A 22684-nucleotide genomic window follows, 5' to 3' on the forward strand; every position below is an offset into this window, starting at 1 on the left:
CAATCATAAAATGTTATGAGATAAAATTCAGGACTAAATTATATATTATTCAATAAATAAAAAGTATAAATAGGTTTTTAACAACAAAACTATGTCGGATGGACCTCCTTCGCCATATCCTACCTTATACCGTACTATTGTTGGCAGCTTGATCTATCTCACTGTGACTCGTCCAGATATTGCGCATGTTGTTCATGCAGTAAGTCAGTTTGTCACTGCACCAACTACAGTTCATTGGTTTGCTGTTTTCGCATTCTGAGGTATCTTCGGGGGCATTCAGTTTCAGAGTCTTTTGTTTCCTTTTACTTACTCCTTAAAGATGCGTGTATACTCTGATGTTGATTGGGCTGGCGATCCCACGAATCGTAAGTCAACCATTGGCTTCTGTATTTTTCTTTAGATTCTATTATCTCTTGGAAAAGTAAGAAACAAGTTGTTATCTCTAGATCTTCCACCGAAGCCGAGTATCGTGCTATGGCTTCAACCACTTGCGAGATTGATTGGTTATGTTGGTTGCTTGCGGATTTGGGTATCCTTCTTCGTCATCCTACTCCGTTATATTGTGATAATCAGAGTGCAATTCAGATTGCACACAATTCAGTTTTTCATGAGAGGACAAAGCATCTCCAGCTTGGCACCATCACGTTACGTTTCGTTCCTTCTTTTCTGCAGATAGCTGATATGTTTATCGAGGCACATTCCGCTTCGCACTTCCGTTTTTTGTCTGACAAACTCTCAATGCTTTTAGTTGTAGCATCGCGAGTTTGAGGAAGGATGTTAGAATATATTATTGTTAGTTCTCAAGTGTAGATTAGTCATTTTACTCTGTTTGTGTTTACCCTAGATATATAAATATAATTCTTTGTATTCTTTATTCAGTTGACAATATTGCGGCTTAATTTTTTGCTCACTCTCTATTTCTTCGGGGAGAACATTCACTTGCTTGACGTAGCTATCTTAAATCTTATTGTTAAATTACATAAAAATATTTGATGGACACGCCAAACTATTCTTGTTCTAGCAGTGTTTGATAGCCATCCATCGCACAAAATATTCACCAATGAGAGATATTTAGAGTAATATTTTTTTTAATTGAAAGCATATTTTGAAGGAAAAAAACTTTTAGTTTAAAATCACAACAGTATGTCATGTCTATGTTGTTAGACGACATGTTTTCAGATCAGATCATTCGCTTCGATCGAGAACCGATAATTGCTCGACTACTGTAAAAACCAATTTAACGATTAAATCACTCAAAATCGATCGAACCGATCGTCAACAGATGAACCGGTCAAAAATCGATCGAACTGATTCATTAATTTTATTTTATTAAATTTTATTGTTTTTGTATTTAATATCCTAAATTTTATTTTTGGTTATGTATACATGATTATTTGGATGTTGAATTATGTTAAAAATATTGTTTTAATAATATTAGATCATATTTTGTTTATAATTTTTTGTTTAAAATATATAATTATATTTGAAATTGTGATCATACTTACTTTATTTAAATTTTAAAATTTCACATATATATATATATATATATATATATATATATATATTATTTTATATAATAATATTCTGATCCACCGTGCGATTAAAAAACACATTAGTTAGAAGGTCCATAGAAGTTCACGATTTGGAGGAGGTGACAGGAAGGCAAGGAAAAGGGCAGATCGGTCATTTCGAAGCTGCTCCCCAGACCCCACCCCCCTCTCATGAATAGTCGTCGTCTAGATAAACGCTTGACTTCATTTCTGCAACTTCAAAGATGCCTCTTTCTTCTAAATATTTATGCTCTAATTAATTGCTCCGTCTCAGAATTTATGCCGTAAGTTTCTTGCTTTTATCTGTTTTTGTTTTCAGTATCTGGATGGCGATTTTTTATGCTTCCCTCTATTTGTTATATGTGGAACGTTTAATCTAATTGAGTTCTCGTTGTATCATCTCATGAATTTCAGTGATTTCTATTGTTTTGTGATATCTATTGTACAATCAGAGTTGGTGTTTGAAGTCTTGTTTAGATTTCTGTTTTTCTTTGGCTATGTAATTTTTTTTTTTGGTTACGTTATCTGTTTGATCTAATGGTATCTGTTGATTGCCATTTTAGGAGTCTTAGAGTGAAAAATATAGAATTAATGTTAAAAAAAATTGTTTGAGGAGTCGATCAAGTTTGTGGTTTCTATGATAATAATTACACATCAATGGATTGTGTAGCTAAGATTTGGATGTGGGGAATCTGCTCTTTATTTATTTTGAGCAAGTTTTAGATGTCAGGTTTAAGAAATACGGTTAGGTACATTGATGCTATTGAATTTCGGAAAAATATCAAAGGCAGTTCTATGGTATGAAATATGGGTATCCGTTTTGATACGAAACTCATTTATTGGACTGTTATCACACCATGGTTAAACAATGATTTTCTCCTGCTCCGTTTTGTTCTTTGCAGTGTGCTGTCTTTTTAGAACTTAAATTGATACATTTGATTTTGAGTTTATTTAAGTGATCTTTCCTTGGAGAAGGGACTTTTTTTGTGATGTTTCTGCTTTATGGAAATCTGATTGGATTTTGTAGTGATTTTTAGGTGGTTTATACCTATGTTGGCTAATTGTCATGATTTTTATTGGCCTTGGCATGTTCATCTCTTCTTTATAAATTGAGAAGTCATGAATGGGGTTTTAGGTGAGTGTTTTGTTTTTTAGGTTCTGTGGAACATCTTATCTATATATTCTTTGGATTTTAGAATTTTTTTTTCTTTTTTAATCAAAAGGTTTTCTTCATTTTAGGCCTCTTTCAATAAATCTGATAACTCTTTGTTTTCCATTGTCATTTTATGAGATATGTTACCAAACATGTACAACTTCAACTATCTATATAGTTCTTGTTGACAGCATAGTTATGTGTTTCCTTTATGCTGTATAATATAATCCTTTTCTAGTGGATTAGCTTGGATATATTGAACACTAATGTTATTTGTCATGTATATGGAATTATGCTATAATCTAAATGAATGTTAAGGTGTTTGGCTGCTGGTTCCTGGTTCTTTTAGAGATGTTCTATGCTGAACAAATAAAATACCTATTTTTGGATTTCATTTGTTTGATTTGATATTTCCAGAAAAGGTTGTTTGTGAGTTGGTCTATAGTGTTGAAAATGTGGCATGTAAAAAATTTCAGGTCTTAAATGTTTGGAAACTCGAAGCCCTTTCATTACTTTCATTTGTAATCTTAATTTTTTTTCTCTGCAGTTGATATTGTGTTATGTGAATTATACGTGATGTTTGATCTCAGTGGGCAGCGTGATAAGTTTCAAAGGTATCCTATTTCTTTCTGCCCACACATGTTATGAAACTGAAGGTTTCTTTGTCCTATGAAACTAGCTTTAAATCCTAATTTTTTTCAAGATATTTTATGCTCTTATGTCGCAAATATGATGTTTAATTGTGTTATTTCCTTGAAGAGAAAAAAGCGAAGAAGTTCTGTTTTTTTAAGTTATGTGAGAGTAGGAAGATTTCCATCAAGAGTGAAAAGTAACAGCGCTTTCATTTTGAAAGTGGTAAATTACTTGACTTGGAAGAAAAAATCAGTTTTATTTAATCTTAAACATTTTTTCTTAAATATTCTTTTTCTTGGCGTGAAAGGTTTTCATCAGAGTGAATGCAACACCACAAATTCTGAAAGAGGTACAGTTAACTCATAACTGATTTGGGGAAAATATCAGTTTATAATTAATCTAAAATATGTCCTCTTAAATATTTTTTTTTCTGAAGCTAGGTTGTATCTCAAAGTAACACTGTAGCATTATCTTGAGATGTAAACAGTTTCTCAAAAAATAAAAACATATGATGCTCAAATAGCTACACATAATTGTGCTTGCTGACATGGCTTGAGATGTTTCTATTTCTTTTATTGGTGTTGTGATTACGAAGGATCTTTTATGTTAAGGTTGGATGACCTGGACTCCAGACTTTCGTCCCCGTCATCTTCAGCTGTATCAAATAAGTGTGGCTTCAATATTGATGGTGTTGGCCGTGCTAGGCATCCAATTCGCTCTCCAGCAAAGTCCTTTAAGAAAGGAATGAGGAAAGGATCCCAAGGACTAAAATCCATAGGCCGGTCCCTTGGATTTGGCGTCTCTCGGGCGGTATTTCCCGAAGATCTCAGAGTGTCAGAGAAGAAGATATTTGACCCTCAAGACAAATATCTGACACTTTGGAACAGGCTTTTTGTAATGTCATGTATTCTGGGTGTATCTGTGGATCCACTTTTTTTCTATCTTCCCGTTTTTAGTCAATCATCAAACTGCTTAGATATAGATCGAAAGTTAGCTATCACGGCTACGACACTGCGGACAGTTGTTGATGCTTTCTATCTTATTCACATGGTTCTCCAATTTCGAACAGCTTATATTGCTCCATCATCTCGAGTGTTTGGGAGAGGTGAACTTGTCATAGATCCTGCAAAAATTGCTAAACGATACTTGAAGTGCCATTTTATCATTGATTTCCTTGCTGTGCTGCCCTTACCACAGGTCTGCAGAAAACTCCCTCAACTTTGTGTTTCCCTCAACTTTGTGATTCATAGCCACACAGAAAGATTTGATTATTTTGATTAAATTATGGTGAATTCTTGTTAGTGATCATATGTTCGATATCTGAGAAAGTATTTGGAGATTTTCTTGTGGCATTAACACTTCTATATCTTGTTGAACTTGCGCAGATTGTCGTATGGAGATTTCTGCAGAGGTCAAAAGGCTCTGACGTACTGGCGACAAAACAGGCTCTACTTTATATCATTTTGCTTCAGTATATTCCTAGATTTCTCAGAATTTTTCCACTCACTTCGGAATTGAAAAGGACTTCTGGTGTCTTCGCTGAATCTGCATGGGCTGGTGCAGTTTCTTATTTGCTGCTGTACATGCTCGCCAGTCATGTAAGCCATATAAATGAAGTTCTTGAAATTTATAACATGTGTCTGAAATAAACTAAATGTAAACCATATATTTCTTGAACATTTTTGTGGTATAGATTTTGAGTCCAGTTTATGTGTCAATATCATCAAAATTTCTCCATTCAAGAAGTTTGTTGCTGATATTGATATTTCATCTGCATTTCCACCTTATGAAAAAACAAAATCAGGTCCTATCTCAAGTTCACCTTGAAAATAACATTGGTGCATCTTTGATTGGATTAGTTTTTCTGTAAGTATTGTTTCCATCATCTTCTGCATGGGTTTTTTGCAGATAGTTGGGGCTTTCTGGTACTTATTATCTGTGGAACGTAATGATACCTGCTGGCAGAAAGCCTGTAAACGCACGAAAGAATGCCACAAAAATTTCTTGTATTGTGGGAATCAGAAGATGAATGACTATGATACCTGGAGCAACATCAGCAGTACTGTCTTAAGATCGGCTTGCCCTGTGGGTGATGAGAATAATCCGCCATTTGATTTTGGAATTTTTAAGCAGGCGTTGTCATCTGACATTGTTTCATCTAAAGACTTTCTGTCAAAATACTGTTACTGTCTGTGGTGGGGGCTGCAAAATTTGAGGTGAACTAACTTATGTGCATAAGCTAATTCACATATCTAAATCCAACCTGAGGATTTTCGTTATTTTGAAGTTTTGTCACAGTGCATCTTTGACCTGCCGAATTCACACTAGTAGTGTTCACCAAGTGCAGATGACATTTTCTGATCTCTGATTCATTATAGTCTTTATTCTTCTTCATTTTCGTTTTTCATTTTTTCATTGTTTGGATTTTGGAGATGAAACGAGACATGCTCACCTTTCAAGTCCTGGAACTGGCCAAATCCTATACATGAAAATTTGGAAGATTTCTACTCTGGAGAGAGAGGCAAATTACTTAATAATATGCAGAAAGGATTGAGTTAAAGCAAGTTTAAATAATAAATTTTACCGCTTTCGTAGCTTAAAAGACAGAATACCAAAAGTAATTTGGTGTAACCACCAGGATTTTGCCTCCAAGATTGGCTCAGAGATACCAACTCCTTGCTTTCTTCATCAGAGAAGCTTAGTGAAACTACAATTTCGTGCTTGTGTATTACTGAACACATTTTGATGGGTTCTCATATGTTAATAGGACCGACCACTGTAACTCAAGTCGCCCCTTCCAACATTTACGTCTTTTTCATCTTTCTTTTGACAGCACACTTGGCCAGGGACTTCAAACCAGTACTTACCCTGGAGAGTCTATATTCAGTATCGCCCTTGCCATTTTGGGACTTATTCTCTTTGCGTTGTTAATTGGAAACATGCAGGTATTTAAAAAAGTCGCCTATCTTCTTATATTGATTTCCATTGCCTCGAATTTGAATTAATTCCTTTTTGTTTTTGGCTTTTCAAAACGATGTCCAAATTTTTAAAACAGAATAAATCCAGTGTATCTTGTATGAGACAATTGTGACTATGGCTGTTTTACCATCTCTATGATCCTGAGATATTCATGATGTTTGGTACCTGAAAATTGAGGAATCTTGTTTGGTTGTATCACTGTTACAGACATATCTTCAGTCACTTACTATTCGACTTGAAGAGATGAGAGTAAAACGACGTGACTCAGAGCAATGGATGCATCATCGCTTGCTCCCCCAAGATCTCAGGGAGCGAGTTAGACGTTATGACCAGTACAAGTGGTTGGAAACGCGTGGAGTTGATGAAGAAAGTTTGGTGCAAACTCTACCCAAGGATCTTCGAAGAGACATAAAACGGCATCTCTGTCTGGCCCTCGTCAAAAGGGTAACTTTATTTTTTACATTTTAATTCTTTAACTCAGAAGCATTTCTACATGCACTTCACAATTCACATGATGTGATGTCCATTTTTATGCCCCTGAAACTGGTCTAAAACGACCTCCCATTTCTGGATCTTAACTATTGATGAATTAGATCTGCATGTTTGCTAATATCTATAATCTCCAATATTATAAGGTACCTCTCTTCGAGAATATGGATGAGAGGTTGCTTGATGCCATTTGTGAGAGGCTCCAGCCTTCTCTATTCACGGAAAATACTTACATTGTTCGGGAAGGAGATCCAGTTGACGAGATGATATTCCTCATTCGTGGTCGTCTTGAGAGTGTGACTACCGATGGCGGAAGAAGTGGATTCTTCAACCGAAGTTTACTGAAAGAAGGAGATTTTTGTGGGGAGGAGCTTTTGACCTGGGCTCTTGATCCCAAATCTGGTTCTAATCTACCATCTTCTACACGAACTGTGAAGGCTCTAACTGAAGTGGAAGCTTTTGCCCTTTCAGCTGATGAGCTAAAATTTGTCGCTGGTCAGTTCAGACGTCTCCACAGTAGACAAGTCCAACACACATTCCGTTTCTACTCACAGCAGTGGCGTACTTGGGCTGCTTGCTTCATTCAAGCAGCTTGGCGTCGCTATTCAAAGAGGAAAATCTTGGAACTTAGAAAGAAGGAAGAAGAAGCTGAAGAGTTAGCTGCAGCTAGCAGCAATGCTGGTGGAGGCTCATACAGCATCGGAGCAACGTTCCTGGCTTCCCGATTTGCTGCAAATGCTCTTCGTGGAGTTCATAGAAATCGAGATCTCAAGAGTGCTCGAGAGCTGGTCAAACTTCAGAAGCCCCCAGAGCCTGATTTTACTGCAGATGCTGATTGATGTTGTATTTCGTCTTTTGAAATGAGTGACGTTAGATGCTTGTTTAATGGTGAAAAATGTGTATCAGGAAGAACTTGCAATTGTGAGGAAAATGGAGTATGGTAATATAACTGGGAGAAACAATATTATTTGAAGATTAGCCTCTCCCCTCTTTGTCACTTCTTATTTGATGCAATTTGTCAATACCGTTGTCGACCAACTTCTTATGAGTTATGACTTATGACTGGTGAATTCAAGTGTACCATTGTATATTTTCAAATAGATGAGTTTTATTAACAATTGCTTGATTTAATACATTGGTGTCAATAGTTGAATCAGTGGTACAAAAATTACACATTTACACTGAAATATATTACCTGTTGTGGAATAAGGTGTACGTCGAAAACATTACATGTCCCATGGGAGTATTGATCAATTTAAGTTTCTACTTTTGAGTGTTAATTTGGTTATTAAATTGTTTCCGACGAGCAACCAAAATTCTCGCCATAAATTTTTCTACAATTGCAAAAACATATAATAATAACAAATAAAGCCATAAAAAGCGAAAATGATGGTAACTTTGAACAAAAAAGTTAGTTAAAAGAGCAAATAATGTAAAAAACCAAATATTGAACAAAAAAAAAAAGGAAATTTGCAGAAATAAAGCCAAATTGTAAAGGTGTCTTTCTTCATTCTCGAGTAGGCGATTCAATGAATCTTACCGTGCGTGGAAGCATGAATTCTGCAAATATAGGATAGTGCAACGAAGGATAATAACCATCGACATTGTCGCTGACCACCTCACACGAGACAGGGATCAATGGTCTGCCTCTGAAAAGAATCCAGTCGATGTGAAGATCTTGAGTTTGTCGATCCCAACAAAGACAAAGTGCTCGAAATACTATCTTTAGGAACTCGAGAACTCCTTGCTTGTCACCTGATAACAACTAATAAATAATAAGTATTGATGCAAGGACTATATTTATGCCACTTCATTGAAAAAATAACAGTTGGTAACCATGCAACTCAACTTTTCATTCAATCAACAACCCAAACTCCAGTTTTTTATTACCGTGTTGTATCAGCAACCTAAATAACAATGGAGGAAATTGATGTTTCCAAAACAATTAGACTTCAGTTTAATAGTGATGAAGGTGCAGTGCAAATGTCATACCTTTAAATCCATGGTAAGTGCGAATTAAAGAAACATTTTTCCTCGTACGTGCATTGGGCCAAGCATCCCTCATATCACCTACAACACCATGTTCCCTGTAAAAGCAGCAAACATAAAACAAGAGAAAATACAGAGCTACAACTTCAATAGTTGTTTAGATTTGTCTATATGGCTGAACCTGTTTAGTTCTAAACACATTTTAAAGGAGGAGGAGATAATGTTACATTTGTTTAACATTACCATGCAACAGAATGTGATATTTTGAACATTCTGTATCCAATCTTCGCTCTCTAAATGAGAATTTGATTGGTTTTAAGAGATATTCACCATAAGCATGGTACCTCGCAAAGTGTGTACATGGCATGGAGACGAAAAGAGACTATCAATAAAAAATAAAATGAAGAACACGGGTTTCATGCAAGGGGGATAACTATGCCAGTTATTCTGGCCCACTAAGTGCAAATTAGTCAAGTTTAGTATTTCCTTTTTGTCATAGAGCTGAGATAAGAAAGGAGAAAAGACAGCTCACTTCCATTAGGTTAGAAAAAATCTATTAATAATATTTATTTGTCCTTGTTCACTCCTTTAGAGTGCTAGAAAGACTAGAATACAATAATGGGTGAAAAATGCACGACACTAATATTCTTGTGGTTTGTTCAAGTCTAGCGAGATTTAATATCATCAGTGTCAACCATACAACACACAGATTCTTGTACTCGTGCAAACTCATCCTATCATAAATTTCAACTTGATTCTCAATCAAACACGATAAAATTATTTCGAGATATCAGGATTTGACAGAAACTACAAGTTTAACCCTGCGTTCTCAAGGATCGGTGTAGAAATGAAAAATAAACCACCAGTGGCAAAAATTGCATGGGGGTGGTATCGCATGGGAAAAATGAAATAGCAAGGATAGATATCATAACCTCATTATCAAGTTTCAAGAAAGTTAGCATCCGTATCAATGGGAATATGGTAATCAGATAGCTATATTAGAAGTATGAGACTCCAGTTTAAACATTGTGTATCGTCGCTGCTTTTTTCATACACCGGATTTTTAGGGAAAAATCAACTAACACCTCATGAATAAGTAGAGATGTCACCAACTTAAGTTTATCGAAACCTTCGTCAAACAATGAAATTGAGACAGCAACTGAAAATAATACCTTGATCTTCCAAGAAGAAAGCGCCCCGTTGTTGATTCCTTTTGTGTGTTAAACCCCCCACAGTAAACAACAGGCAAGCTAGGAGGTAAGGACGCAATATGCTGCCATGTGAGTAAAGCACCACGCCTTCGAGCACGAGGACTAAACTCATCCATGTTTGTATTCACTATCTGAAATGAAAAACTGGGTGGCTCGACTCCTTTGAGCTGAAATGTGTACACAATTTATTAAGGAAAAAAATATAGATGTGACGCCACTAAGCTAAATGAATGAAAAACAATTTTCTAAAATTATGAAAAGGATATAGCCCATGTTGAAATGCACGGATCTGTGGAACCCCACGAGATGCTTCCAGGCACAGAAGGTGACTCTGACAACCAGAAGGTTCCACCTTCCAACAACTCAACCTACATGAAGCAATGAAATATTATCTGAAGAACTGGTTTGTCGACTATTCAGATGATGAAGATCTAGACCAAAATGATTTTTTAAAGATGAAATTGACCTTATCCTTGTCATAAAAGATAGTGCAATACTGATCTGAGGTATCTTCAAATCCTTTCCTTGAAACTCCAAATTGTTCATAACCTTGTTGATCAAAAGAATAAGTCCCATATCAAATAAAGCTTGAAGTCAATAATGAGATTTTAAACAATGAATATCAATCAGTAACAGCCCATTTGCTTCCCGAGAAGAGATGGGAAACATGTGTTGATCTTATCTTTACTTAGTTGAATAGGAACTTATTTATCATTTTATCTCTCTTTTTATTTATACCTTTATATTTTAAATTCCTAGGATTAGGTTATCTCATCTCCTTAGTTCTTTATTTAATCATTGCAGACTCTACATTTCAGAAAAGAAGTATATGATGTTTCACCAATTCTCTCTATTCTAACTACATGGTATCAGAGCTACAGGATAAGATAAGAAATGACCAAATACGGCATGTCAACGCCTAAATATCCCAAAATCCGGAGTCCAACCCTGCGTCAATTGATTTCCAGTCGGTACCCATTACTTGTCATTGATTGAATGGCAAGAATTATTTGCAGTGGTCACAATGCGTTATGTTGTTTATCTGTGGCCGTGGGAAAGATGGCTTCTTGTCCGGCGACGCGCTATGTCCGGCGTCTGATGATCTGAAATTTTGGATCTGGAATTCGGAGATTTGCATGGTTATGTCTTGGTTAATAAACTCCATGACAACGGAGATTGGAGAGAATTTCCTCCTCTATCGTAGTGCCAAGGATAACTAGGAGGCTGCAAGAGATACATATTCCTCCAAAGATAATACCTCTGAATTGTTTGCAATTTAATACCGTTTGCAAGATCTCCGCCAAGGGGAGTCCTCGGTCACCGATTTCTTTCTCTTTCTTACCGGTCTATGGCAACAATTAGATCTCTTTGAAGTGTATGAGTGGGAGTGTCCAGCAGATGGCAACCGATTTCGTGGTATTGTCAAGCAATGGAAGATATTCTAATTTTTGTCGGGCCTCAACTCACCATTCGATGACGTCCAGGGGATAATTTTGGGTACTAAGCCTTTACTGAGCATGTTTTTTCTGTTGTACGTCATTAAGAGAGCCGTCGGAAGATTATGTTGACACCGTCAGATCATCCTTCCTCCATTGACACATCCGCCTTGGCTGCCCAATATGATTCCCTTCTCCAAGCAATGACTCTGGTTGTAGTATGCGTATGATCTCTAACTTACCCGACACTGACCAATTCAAGCAAGGTCGTCCATGGTGTCCCAAATGTCTCAAACCTACACATACGACACGTGCTGGAAAATTCATGGGAAACCTGCTGATTGGAAGCCAGCCCGGGAGAGACGTGCAAACACAATTGTTGTTGATCCTCCACCTTCAGAGCAGCAACCATTCATGAAGGAACAGCTTGATGCTCTTCAGAAATTGTTTGGACAGCCTCTTGTCACACCCACACCGTCTCTCAGTGGCACCGGTAATGTGGCTCATTCAGGCATTGTCTCCTTTACATCTTCACGGCATGATGTGTCATCTTATTGGATAAACGATGCGGGGGCATCCGACCATATGACCAGGTGCCTCAGTTACTTTCATAACTTTCCGTAGTGCAACGCCCCTAACACAGTACGAATAGCCAATGGATCTCTATCCACCATGACTTGTTGTGGCTCCATTCAATTATCTAGGATATATGCCTTCATTCAGTCTTATTTAAGCCCAAATTTGCTTGTAATCTACCGTCTGTTAGTAAACTGAATCATGAACTTGGCTGCTTGACTAAGTTTTTGGGTAATTCGTGAGTTTTCCAGGATGTGGCATTGGGGAAGACGATTGACAGTGCTGAACTGTCTGCAGAATTGTACATTCTCAAGATAAACTTTCTGCCCCCACCATAAGTACCTCACTATGTTTCTGCTTTAAGTTTGAATAAGATCATGAATATTTTATTATGGCATTACCGTTTAGGTCATCCAAATCCATTGTATCTTCAGAAGTTGTTTCCCAACTTATTTAATAAATATCTATTCCTTTCCATTGTGATGTCTGTCAATTTTCCAAACATACTCCTGCAACTTTTAGACCCAATTGTTATAAACCATCTTTGCCTTTCTCCCTTATCCATAGTGATATTTGGGGACCATCAAATACCCCCAACCTTAGCGAGACTCGCTGGTTTATCTTATTTATCGATGACCACACACGTCTATCTTGGGTCTTCCGCATGAAAAATAAATCAGAAAGTGCTAAGATCTTTAAACATTTCCATTCAATGATCAAAACACAATTTTCTTCTCATATTCGTGTGCTACGCGTTGATAAGGCCTGTGATTATTTCAACTCTGTGTTGGGAAGTTATCTGCAATCATATGAGATTATTCACCAAAGCACATGTGTGGACACTCCACAACAAAATGGGAAAGATCAACATCTTCTTGAGGTTGCCCGTGCATTATACTTTACCTCAAATGTTCCCCGATACCATTGGGGTGATGCAATACTAACTGCCACTTACCTGATAAATAGAATGCCCTCAAGGATACTGCAGTTTGAAACTCCCATCCAGACCTTCCTAGAAACTTATCCAAATGGCCGCTTAATGGAGCTTATTTGTCTCATAGTGCTTTATCATTGACACTTGATATGGTTGTGCTTTACATCGTTAGTCCTTCAATATAATCTTATTTCCACAAGAATTTTAGATTCAACAGAAACATGTAGGTGACTAGACAGGTCAGTTTTTTTTCTATCCGTAAATCAGTTATTTTCATCAATAAGTTATTAAAGATTTCATTGATCTAATGAGCAAGAATGGAACGTCTCAGTGCTGCATTTCTGACAGGCAGCAAAATGCTATGATTTGTTTGTCCATAGGGATGTCACTATAAATAGTAAATTGACCGGAATCGGTCATGCATGCCTGGCCCCTAGTTATAATGAAAAAGAAAATGTTGGTTGAGCAAAGACACGGTAGCAAAGACACCTCTGCAATACATCAATAGTCATTCATATAGTTACTTAATATTAAATTTGCAAGACCATATTTCTTCTCGACCCCCAACTGTATCTGCTCCTTGACGAGGCTTATAGCATCTAAGAAAGTAATGTTGTCATCTCAGACGTTTTAGCTTTGTTTCAAACAAAGGAAAAATTGTCAATGTTTAGCGACGTCAACCCAAAAGTAAGAATCAGGTAAATCTGATAGCTTGCCAACCTCAGTCAATTTGATCAGTTCGTGAAATAAATAATCATGCCACTTCCAATGATAAGGGCAAAACGGAACAATCCTTACCTTCGTCAACCAAAAACGAAAAAAATTCTAAATAATTCTAAGCTCGTAACAAACCAAATAATCAGATTAACTAGAAAAAAAATAGCAAACCATTTTAAGCTTTACCTGGCAAGCATTGCTGTAGGTAGTCTAACTGTGATTTCACGCCTGATCATAGGAAAATAAGAAAAGGGTAAACAAGAAAGTGAAAAACTCGTTAAATCACACCAAGATCACCAAACAAGTAAACATTTTTAACAACTTAGAAAAGCAAGCGAACAATCAAGTAAATTCAAGAAAGCCCAGATCAGCCAAGTCAAGAAAACAAACTTTTAGGCCAATCAACATCCAAATCAGAAGTTACATTTTTAACATACATAAAGAGATATACACACATATGTAATGACCTTGCTGCGTGCAAAGAATCATTGGAGAATAACTAGTTATCACAGTTACACACAACTCTTTCCTCTTTTGCCATGAGTTGGGACTGTCCTCTGGCTGGTCCTCAAGAAGATTAAAGGTCATTACAGTCAGAGAAACACTCATCGTTCCCACTGATCAAGAAAGTGAGAGATAGGAGCTTTGCTTTGCTTACATGAATCGAGGAATTGAGAAGTGAAAAAGGCAAGTAGGAGGGCTATATGTGGGCTCCGACCTTCGCTGTTCGAGTGGCACGTGGGAAGAGACACGTTTCTCTGTCTTGTCGACAACATTTCTTTTGTTTGACTTTCTTTAAATTAAGTTTTTACAATTTTTGATTTAAAAGCAATCAATATTCGCATATTATCTATCTATACTTCTATACTATTATATTAAGTGTGAGAGTCTTAGAATAACTACATTTGAGGACACCAAAATATTTAATTCTATAATTATCTTTCTTACAATATTTAAAGTCTTTTTAAGTCACTCCATATTTTAAATAGAAAAAAATCAAAATAAAAATTCCCTTTTAAATCGAATAACTTTTCTAAATCGAAAATAATTTCGTGTTAATTATTTAGTATTATTTGATCAAATTAAAAATAATAATAGCACATGCAATGCATGTGCATCTTTTCCTAGTATTAATTATATCAAACATCTCTCCTAATCAAAATAAATAAATCAATCACTCACTCTCTTAAAATAAACAAAAAAAAGAATGTTTCCTCGACTAATTTATTTTAGCTTTATAAAATACAAGTGCTTTCACTTATTATAAAATTATTTAGAATTTATTAAAATAAATAGTTATCATCGGTATCAAATTCTGACAAATATTTATATATTCATAATGGTTAATATAAATCCAACTTTATCTTTCAATTTAAATCTTGTCTTTCGCATCAAACGATATCAAATGTCTATTTTATATGAGATTGTTGTTAGACTATAAACAAGTCATGGATAAAAAAAATCGTGCTGGGAGATTTGAAGACTAAGTGGCATGAACCTACGAGACTCTACTGCAATAACAAATCAGCCATCAGTATTGCATGTAGATAGAAGCAAAAACTTGTGTGAGACGATTTTACGGGTCATATTTGTGAGATGGATCTCTTATTTGGGTCGTCCATGAAAAAGTACTATTTTTTATGCTAAGAGTATTATTTTTTATTGTGAATATGGATAGGATTGACCCGTCTCACAGATTAAGATCCGTGAGACGATCTCACACGAGACCCACTCGTAGACAGAACAACATGGAAATCAAGAAATAGTCCATTTAAAAAAATAGACAATGGCTCGGTTTGCACACTGTATGTCTCTACCTACTTTTGGTTGGCCGATGCGCTCACTATAAAATTTGGTAGCCTTTTGCTTCAAATGATTGACTATATCCAAACTAGAAACGAGAAATATCGGGAGAGTGTCGAAAAATAAGAATTATAATGTTGGATAATTGGCTAATAGCCGTAAATTCCCAATAACAAGGAGATTTTTTTGTATATTGGTAAATTAGGATAATAAGGAAAATGTCTTGATCAAGGGGACGAAGAGTTGTTCCATAAATTAAGTTACTAGTTGTATAAAGAAAATGCTCGGGGAATATCATTTTCTCTGAGTATTTTACATCCCTTCTCTCCTTTGGGCAGGCCTTGTTGAGGTGTCGGTGAAGAAAATCGGATTGATGGAAAGAGAATTGAGTGACCCTTTCCGTGCAGGATTCCTCTGGATTTTCTATTGGAGAGGGACTAGTATTCCTCGCTTCAGTAGGTTCAGGAAGCTTTGGCTAAGTAGGGCCTGAGGCCTCCTGCGAATCCGACCAGTTTCCGGTAAGCCCCGTAACCAAGTCACTGCCTATAATTTCTTGAATAAGGACATTAAGGTCTTCTTCTGCATGAACTGTTACCAGAAGCTCTAGTGGCTTTCAAGGTGAAAGTAATTCCACGGGAAGAAACAAGGAGTAAATACTTGAAAATAGAGAATGGCACAGCCGGCCTTTCAATCTCACGAAACAAGCCCATAAGAGAGGCGATGGCCTAAATTTCTTTAGATACCAATTTATTGTAACGATCAATCATGCATTCTCAATCAAGAATAATCAAATAGACATCAATTTCCATCCTCAAGAACATCATCTCCTGACAGCAACATAGAAAGGTACTCAAACTACAAAGAATTCTTCAGCACCCATTCAACCAACGTCGAAATTCCAAATCCCGTAGCATTTTTCTTCTTATCGCTCCATACTGGGCCAGCCATGTCTATATGCAACCATTGCACGTTCTCATCAACAAACTGTAGAGAACAATAACAGATAGTCGGATTTCTTTATTCACACACTGAGAAATAATCGATGTGCCCACGGGTGAGGAAGAGGATCCATTAGAAGCCACAGACTCCTCCACTTCATATATTTTACCTCACTCTCTTCTGATTCTATATTTAGATACATAGTGTAAAAATGCATTTAACTACCAATCAATTAGCGTTTAGTTTGCAAGATCAGGGTCACAATTTATATCAGTTAAACAACTTGTTGGAATTCCCATAGTGATATACTCTCGCTTTATGCTAATCAAAGATGATTACAATATCAGATAACCTTATCATCTACTTAATCCCACCCAAACATGTTTGCAAGTGAGATATATTTCTTTTCAAAGCCCTCCAGCTACCCCCCGACCACAAAAATGTGCAGTATAGAGGGATAAAATCACTCCTATAACGTATTTTACAGTATTATAATTTGTGACACATACGTAATGCACAACGTAAGAGAATTAAATAGTTTTAAATATACTGTAATCACATGCATCGAAGATAAGGAATCACTATTTTAGAGGGGAAGGACCAGAAAGCATCCCTAACAGCTGAGAGTGCTAACCTGTTTCAAGAAAAGAGCCGCAGTTATGGCACCACCTTGACGACCACCCGTATTCACCATATCAGCCATCCCAGATTTCATCGACTCCCAATAACTTTCCTCCATCGGCATTCTCCAAAGCTTTTCACCGCTGATTTCTGAGGCCGCCAGGACTTCTTTGGCAAGGTCATCGCTTGGTGTAAATATGCCTGTTTTGTCAGTATTCAAGAAAAAAAAATGGCATTGTTAACTTTTGTATAACAATATTCCCACATACTTATTACTTAATAGTTCAGAAACATTTAGCGTTCATATCCCTCACAATTTTGCAACAAATTTACACTCAGCCATCTAAATAATCAAATGTTACACGATATCATTGAAGAAGACAAGATGAGATAGACTCTTATAGAAGAATAGCAATACATTACTCGTTCAATATTGGGTAACCCCCTCTCTTGTAACAAAAAAAAAATAACTTTCTTGTTTTTTTCTCGACAATAATCCAGTCCAAAATAATTAACGGAAATCAAATAAGAGAGATTGTTAACAAATTTAAATACCAGCAATAGAGGGTCCAAGAGCAACGATGCAGGCCCCGGTCAATGTAGCGAGATCTACGATCTGCAAACCAAGTAAACGTTTGATACAACACTAAGTGTCAAAATAACCTCTGGCATCGACTTCTAGAGCAGAAATTGAGGGATTTTTACAACTCCACAAAATCTCTTGATTTGGTCTGACAGAAAATGGAAACTTACACCGTCAAAACATTCAGGTCACAATGTCGCATAGAAACCAATTCATTCAATCAAAAGGGGCAGATTCAATTTCTTAGTAACATCCTGCTTTTCAGTCCGTTGCCCTCACCATACTTGGCGTTACCTCCGAAAGTTCAAATAAGCAAGTATGTTTTCACTATTTAGGAGCACAAATACAGGAAGAAGATACTATCATAAATCATTCTACATAATGGCAAAAATGGAGTTAAGGCATCTTTCCAGGATAAAGGATGTTAGCTGCAAAGGAAAATGATAAAAAAAAGCTTCCCAAAAAGTGTCAGAAGGATGAAAATGTAAATAAAAGATAGCTTAGTATACCTTTTCTACCCCTTGATTACAAGCATATACTAAAGCATCAGCTAGGGTGAGTCTTCCTTCAGCATCAGTATTGTTTACCTGCCACATGGATTGATGTATATATAATTGGGAAATGACCAGCGATACCAGAGAGTAACACCTATAAAACTGTATGGACACTATAGGAGAACCAAACAGCATAGACCTTTTAGTCAAAATAAATAGAAAGTAGGACTTCAGTATTTCCATTTTAAACTAGAAAGACGTTAAAAACTGATTTAACAGTCATTACACATACTGAATGCCTCGTGATTTATTGGAGATGTCAGAACAATAATCCACGTTAAAGTCAGGTTGATTTAGATATTAACTATTGATATAGGTTCGAAAAATGAAAAAGCTATATGGAACAAGCATGGTAACGATAGTACTCATGTAAACAAGCCTTAAAAGCGTTTCCATAGCTAAGCATTTACATGGTGTGAAATGAAACTAGGATAAGAATGCCAAGTAACCAACACAACTCATGAACCAACATTTATTTCATTTACAAACTTACACAAATAAGCAGACTCATCAGTCATTCACATTCACAATGAATTGCAGTACATACAAACTAGTTAACACATGCACAAAAAAACTGTTCAAGGCATGCCATGGAAAGGACATCTCAAAACCAGTCAACATATATGCACATTAATGTTTGTGAACAAGGACATAAATGTACATAGAAAAATAATTCTAAAATTCAGTAAATTACTGAACAGAAAAGAAAAGGTTAAAGCATGCAAAACTGAAAATTTACCTCAATCGTCTTCCCATTTGAAGCTGTGACAATGTCTCCAGGCCTCATGCCTGTCCCGCTTATCATGTTCTCACAAGCTGCAACAATGAAGTGAACCTGCAAGCAAGTAACCAAATATTAGGTTTTAAATCATTTGGTAAAACCTATGGAAATAGACTGGCCTACAGCCATTGTGAATAATAGCAAGAGAGCCAAAGGGGAATAGATGGAAAATACAGAGATGGGTATTAATCAAGTCAAAGGAATTCCACATCCTTGAAGTGGCAAGAAACGAAATGATTTACCTCTACTCCAGAAGGCTTGATTTGACCAAGAGCTTTGGCTGCACCCAGAACTGCAGCAGAACCGCCCATATCAAATTTCATGAGTTCAATCATACAGCCTGCTCCAGTCTTGATATTGTAGCCTCCACTGAATATAAGGACAAATATTCAAGATTTTATGAACGAGGACACACGATTGAAAAAACATGTCTACTTTATTCAGGTGTTGAAAAAATCTCCTCATTTGAGGACCGTAGCGTACTCACTAAAAAATTATATATTCACCTGTCAAAAGTCAAGCCTTTTCCAACTAAGGCCAGCTTGGTTTTGACTTCTCCATTCGGAGGTTTGTAACATAAATGGATGAAACGTGGAGGATTAGCAGATGCCGCAGCAACGCCTAAGTAGGAACCCATTTTCAATTCTTTGCACTGCTCTACATCCAATATTTTTGCAGAAAAAACATCACTGTACTGTGATGCAATCTTTTTGGCTTCTTCTGCAAGTATTCCTGAAAAAACCCCATACTAGAATGTAACAAAACGAATATTATGCTGTAAAGTCCAAGACATTATCAAATAAATACCATAAAAAAGGTTCAAAGGAAACACTATTTCCAGAGAGCAAACATAGATGGATACCGGAATTCATGTTATTATCCCTCTGATTACATCAAAAGATTAGAGACAAAGAAAACAGACCAGTAGCAAAAAGATACCAACCAGGGGTGACTACATTTGCTGGGGCATTCACAAGTTCTTTTCCCAGAATGATCCCTGAACAGACATTTTCGGCATACTTGATTTTTTTCTCAATCTCAGGTCCAGTACCAAGTCCAAGAATATTCACCGATTTGAGGAGTGGTGTCTTTGATTCGGACTTAAACCGATTATCATCAAAAGTTCCCAATATGGCTCCTGTATACATTTGAAAAACATCATAAATTTCTGTATTTTCCAAAAATAGAAACAAAAATTGTTGAGTTGAGTAATATCTAGGAACCAAAGAAAAAAAAGGTACCAGCAGCAATTGCTGAAGCAGTGGCTGGCTTCGATTCGAAAGATAAGCCTTCAGAAGAAGCAAGTGTGATTGCAACTTTAATTGCCTGAGATGACTTGGCTGCCGCAGCAACAGCCTCACCAAGACCACGATAAGCCAAAGTAGCTGAAGCTGATCCAAGCCCAATTAAACCAACCCTTTTCGAACCAAGACCAGGAAGCCTGAGAATTGTTGACTGTCCACTCTTTCCAGTAAAATCCTCCTCGATTGAGACTTCAGATAACAATCCACCCAAGTGTGAATCTAGCTTTTGCAAGACTAGATTCTTGAACTTTGAATTCTCATCTTTGGCCATATCCTTTTCTGAGACACCAACAGCAAGTATGTCTCCTTTCCATTCCACCAAATCAATCTCTTTTGCGGCAAATGAGATCTTACACCATTCAAAAACATATCCAACTTAGTAATTCCGCAAGGATTAAAATCCCCGAACAAAATACAAGTTTTTTTTCACCCATATGCATACATGTATCATAACATAAACATGATGCCGGTTTCTGAGTAAGATGTGAACTACAAACGCAGGAAACATATGAAGGAACAGAGAGACCACCAATCTAATTTGGAATTCAAAAAGTAAAAGGACCGAGAAAAACTTTAAAAGAAATTCAGCCAAAACAAGAAATAAAAAATAGCAAGCAACTATAGAAGATGCCCAAACTACATATTCTAAGCAATCCAAGTAAAATACCATAAACAATAAACTTTATAGCATCCAGTTAAGATTCAAAAAGTCGGAATTTTTGCTAAAAGAAGACATTCAAATACACCATCATAAATCTGCCAAACAAAATCAAATTAAATCCACTAGCATTGTTGCATAAGAAACCTAATAGACTGAAACTGCAAAGGATACATATGCTTCAAAATACAATCCAAGACTACCAAACAAAGACAAAATATGAATCAACCGCAAAATAATCTTCAAAAAATGCAACCAACACTGTTCCTGCGAGAGACGGTGAAGGAAAACCTTAGGTGGGTCTATCTTGTTTGGTTCAGAAAGGCCGAGAGTGGCACGCGCGATGAAGTGAGCCATTCGCTTCGCTCTTTTGGACGAGATTGGTGGGACGGAAATAGAAATGTCCCAGACAGCGCCAATTCTGGATATCGCAAACAACGAGGGGTAAGAATGAAAGTGACGAGAGGAGCAAGAAGAGGCGGAGGCGTGGAGATTGAGGGAAGTACAGAGTATTTTAATGGCGACCATTGTAGAGCGTGTCAGTCTCGTGGTATTTATAGTGGAGTTGGATAGAGATGTCGATACCATTTCAAGGCGGGTATCAGTGAACTGCGAACTAGCATATCTAACAGTATCTCTTCCAAACTTTGTTTTCTTTCTTTTTTTTGGATACTTTCGTGCATGGTTTGATCCGTGGAATGAGTCAGAAATATGTCTCCGTCTTATTAGAATTTTAAACTCTAAAATTTTTAATATTTTAAATTGATATATCCGAACTAATATCATATTATTTGAAAATTATACAAAATTTACCTATAAATTTTTTCAAAAAAAATTGATCCAGCCCGAATTCAAAACCATGTATCTCCGCCCCTGGTGGCATGGATAGAGATTACTAGAGATGGGTTAAAATCCGATCAAATGAGGGATGGGATGGGATGGGTCCGAGTCAACGGATCCAATAACGGGTTCGAAACAGACATTGAGTATGCATATATATATATATATATATATATATATATATATATATATATATTGATAATAATTTATTTAAATTTTTTAACTAAATCTATAGCAGGTGTATGTGTCCAATCCTGGTTGGAGCTATCAGGTTTTGAGGCGGGACGAGGATGAACACGTCTAAAAAAAGAAGCGGGGTGGGTCTCGAATTTACCTCAACATTCCCGTTGATATCCCTAATGAATGATAAATTATTATAGACGATAAATTAATATATATATTATAACATAAGAATGTATAACTCTGATTATTTGTAGAATTTAAGTCAAACATATAATAAAACACTGATGTACAATTAGGTGATGTATCCACCTTCGAATCAAATGGTGCTTTAATAGATAAAATTAAAACAAAATTGATAATAATATAATATATGATACATTTTTTTCAATAAATAAGAATAATTGATAATAACATTTTTATTTATATATCCTCCGAATGTACCAAATAATTCTACGATGTGAAATGAGCCTCTTTCAATTGCTTAATAGTTATATTATATATAAAAGTTGGGATCTTCTGTCCTGTGTGGTCTGATTTTATGACACAAATTAACTTTTACGAAATATAATATTCATTTAGATAAGTAATATTTTTCGTATAATTTACATATAACTATGATATCTAATTTACTTTAAAAATTAATATAATATTATCGTTATTCAAATAATAATTAAAAATTACAATAAAATTTTATAAATCAAGTTGATGTAATCGATTATTATGATAACTAATATATAGAATAATAATTATT

General features: G+C 36.0%; 3 protein-coding genes across 6 annotated transcripts; 1 reads left to right on the plus strand and 2 right to left on the minus strand.

Annotated features, from left to right (window-relative positions):
* Positions 1-1682: 1682 nt before the first annotated feature.
* Positions 1683-7937, plus strand: LOC140839588 (probable cyclic nucleotide-gated ion channel 6). Of its 4 annotated transcripts, none has more exons than XM_073206415.1 (8): positions 1683-1834; positions 3251-3317; positions 3948-4533; positions 4722-4934; positions 5245-5552; positions 6170-6281; positions 6523-6759; positions 6951-7937. In XM_073206415.1, the coding sequence occupies exons 2-8, from the start codon at positions 3280-3282 to the stop codon at positions 7641-7643; spliced, it is 2187 nt and encodes a 728-aa protein (XP_073062516.1). In that variant the 5' UTR covers positions 1683-1834; positions 3251-3279; the 3' UTR covers positions 7644-7937. The 4 variants fall into 4 exon arrangements, with proteins under 4 accessions (XP_073062516.1, XP_073062514.1, XP_073062515.1 ...); XM_073206414.1 differs by lacking the exon at positions 1683-1834 and adding an exon at positions 2655-2685; XM_073206413.1 differs by lacking the exon at positions 3251-3317 and having other exon boundaries at positions 1708-1834.
* On the minus strand, positions 7591-14370 carry LOC140839589 (uncharacterized). The gene is made up of 7 exons (XM_073206417.1): positions 14135-14370; positions 13854-13895; positions 10471-10553; positions 10270-10372; positions 9966-10179; positions 8797-8891; positions 7591-8559 (listed from the first exon to the last, which is right to left on the minus strand). The coding sequence occupies exons 1-7, from the start codon at positions 14274-14276 to the stop codon at positions 8312-8314; spliced, it is 927 nt and encodes a 308-aa protein (XP_073062518.1). The 5' UTR covers positions 14277-14370; the 3' UTR covers positions 7591-8311.
* A 1809-nt stretch (positions 14371-16179) lies between these two features.
* On the minus strand, positions 16180-21547 carry LOC140839590 (neutral leucine aminopeptidase, chloroplastic-like). Its single transcript, XM_073206419.1, has 10 exons — positions 21202-21547; positions 20190-20601; positions 19892-20086; positions 19455-19680; positions 19191-19317; positions 18907-19002; positions 18123-18200; positions 17586-17646; positions 17044-17231; positions 16180-16454 (listed from the first exon to the last, which is right to left on the minus strand). Exons 1-10 carry the CDS (start codon positions 21496-21498, stop codon positions 16326-16328), a joined length of 1809 nt encoding a protein of 602 aa, XP_073062520.1. The 5' UTR covers positions 21499-21547; the 3' UTR covers positions 16180-16325.
* Positions 21548-22684: the final 1137 nt, after the last annotated feature.

This window comes from Primulina eburnea, chromosome 8 (genome assembly GCF_022965805.1).
Source record: "Primulina eburnea isolate SZY01 chromosome 8, ASM2296580v1, whole genome shotgun sequence".
NCBI lineage: Eukaryota > Viridiplantae > Streptophyta > Magnoliopsida > Lamiales > Gesneriaceae > Primulina > Primulina eburnea.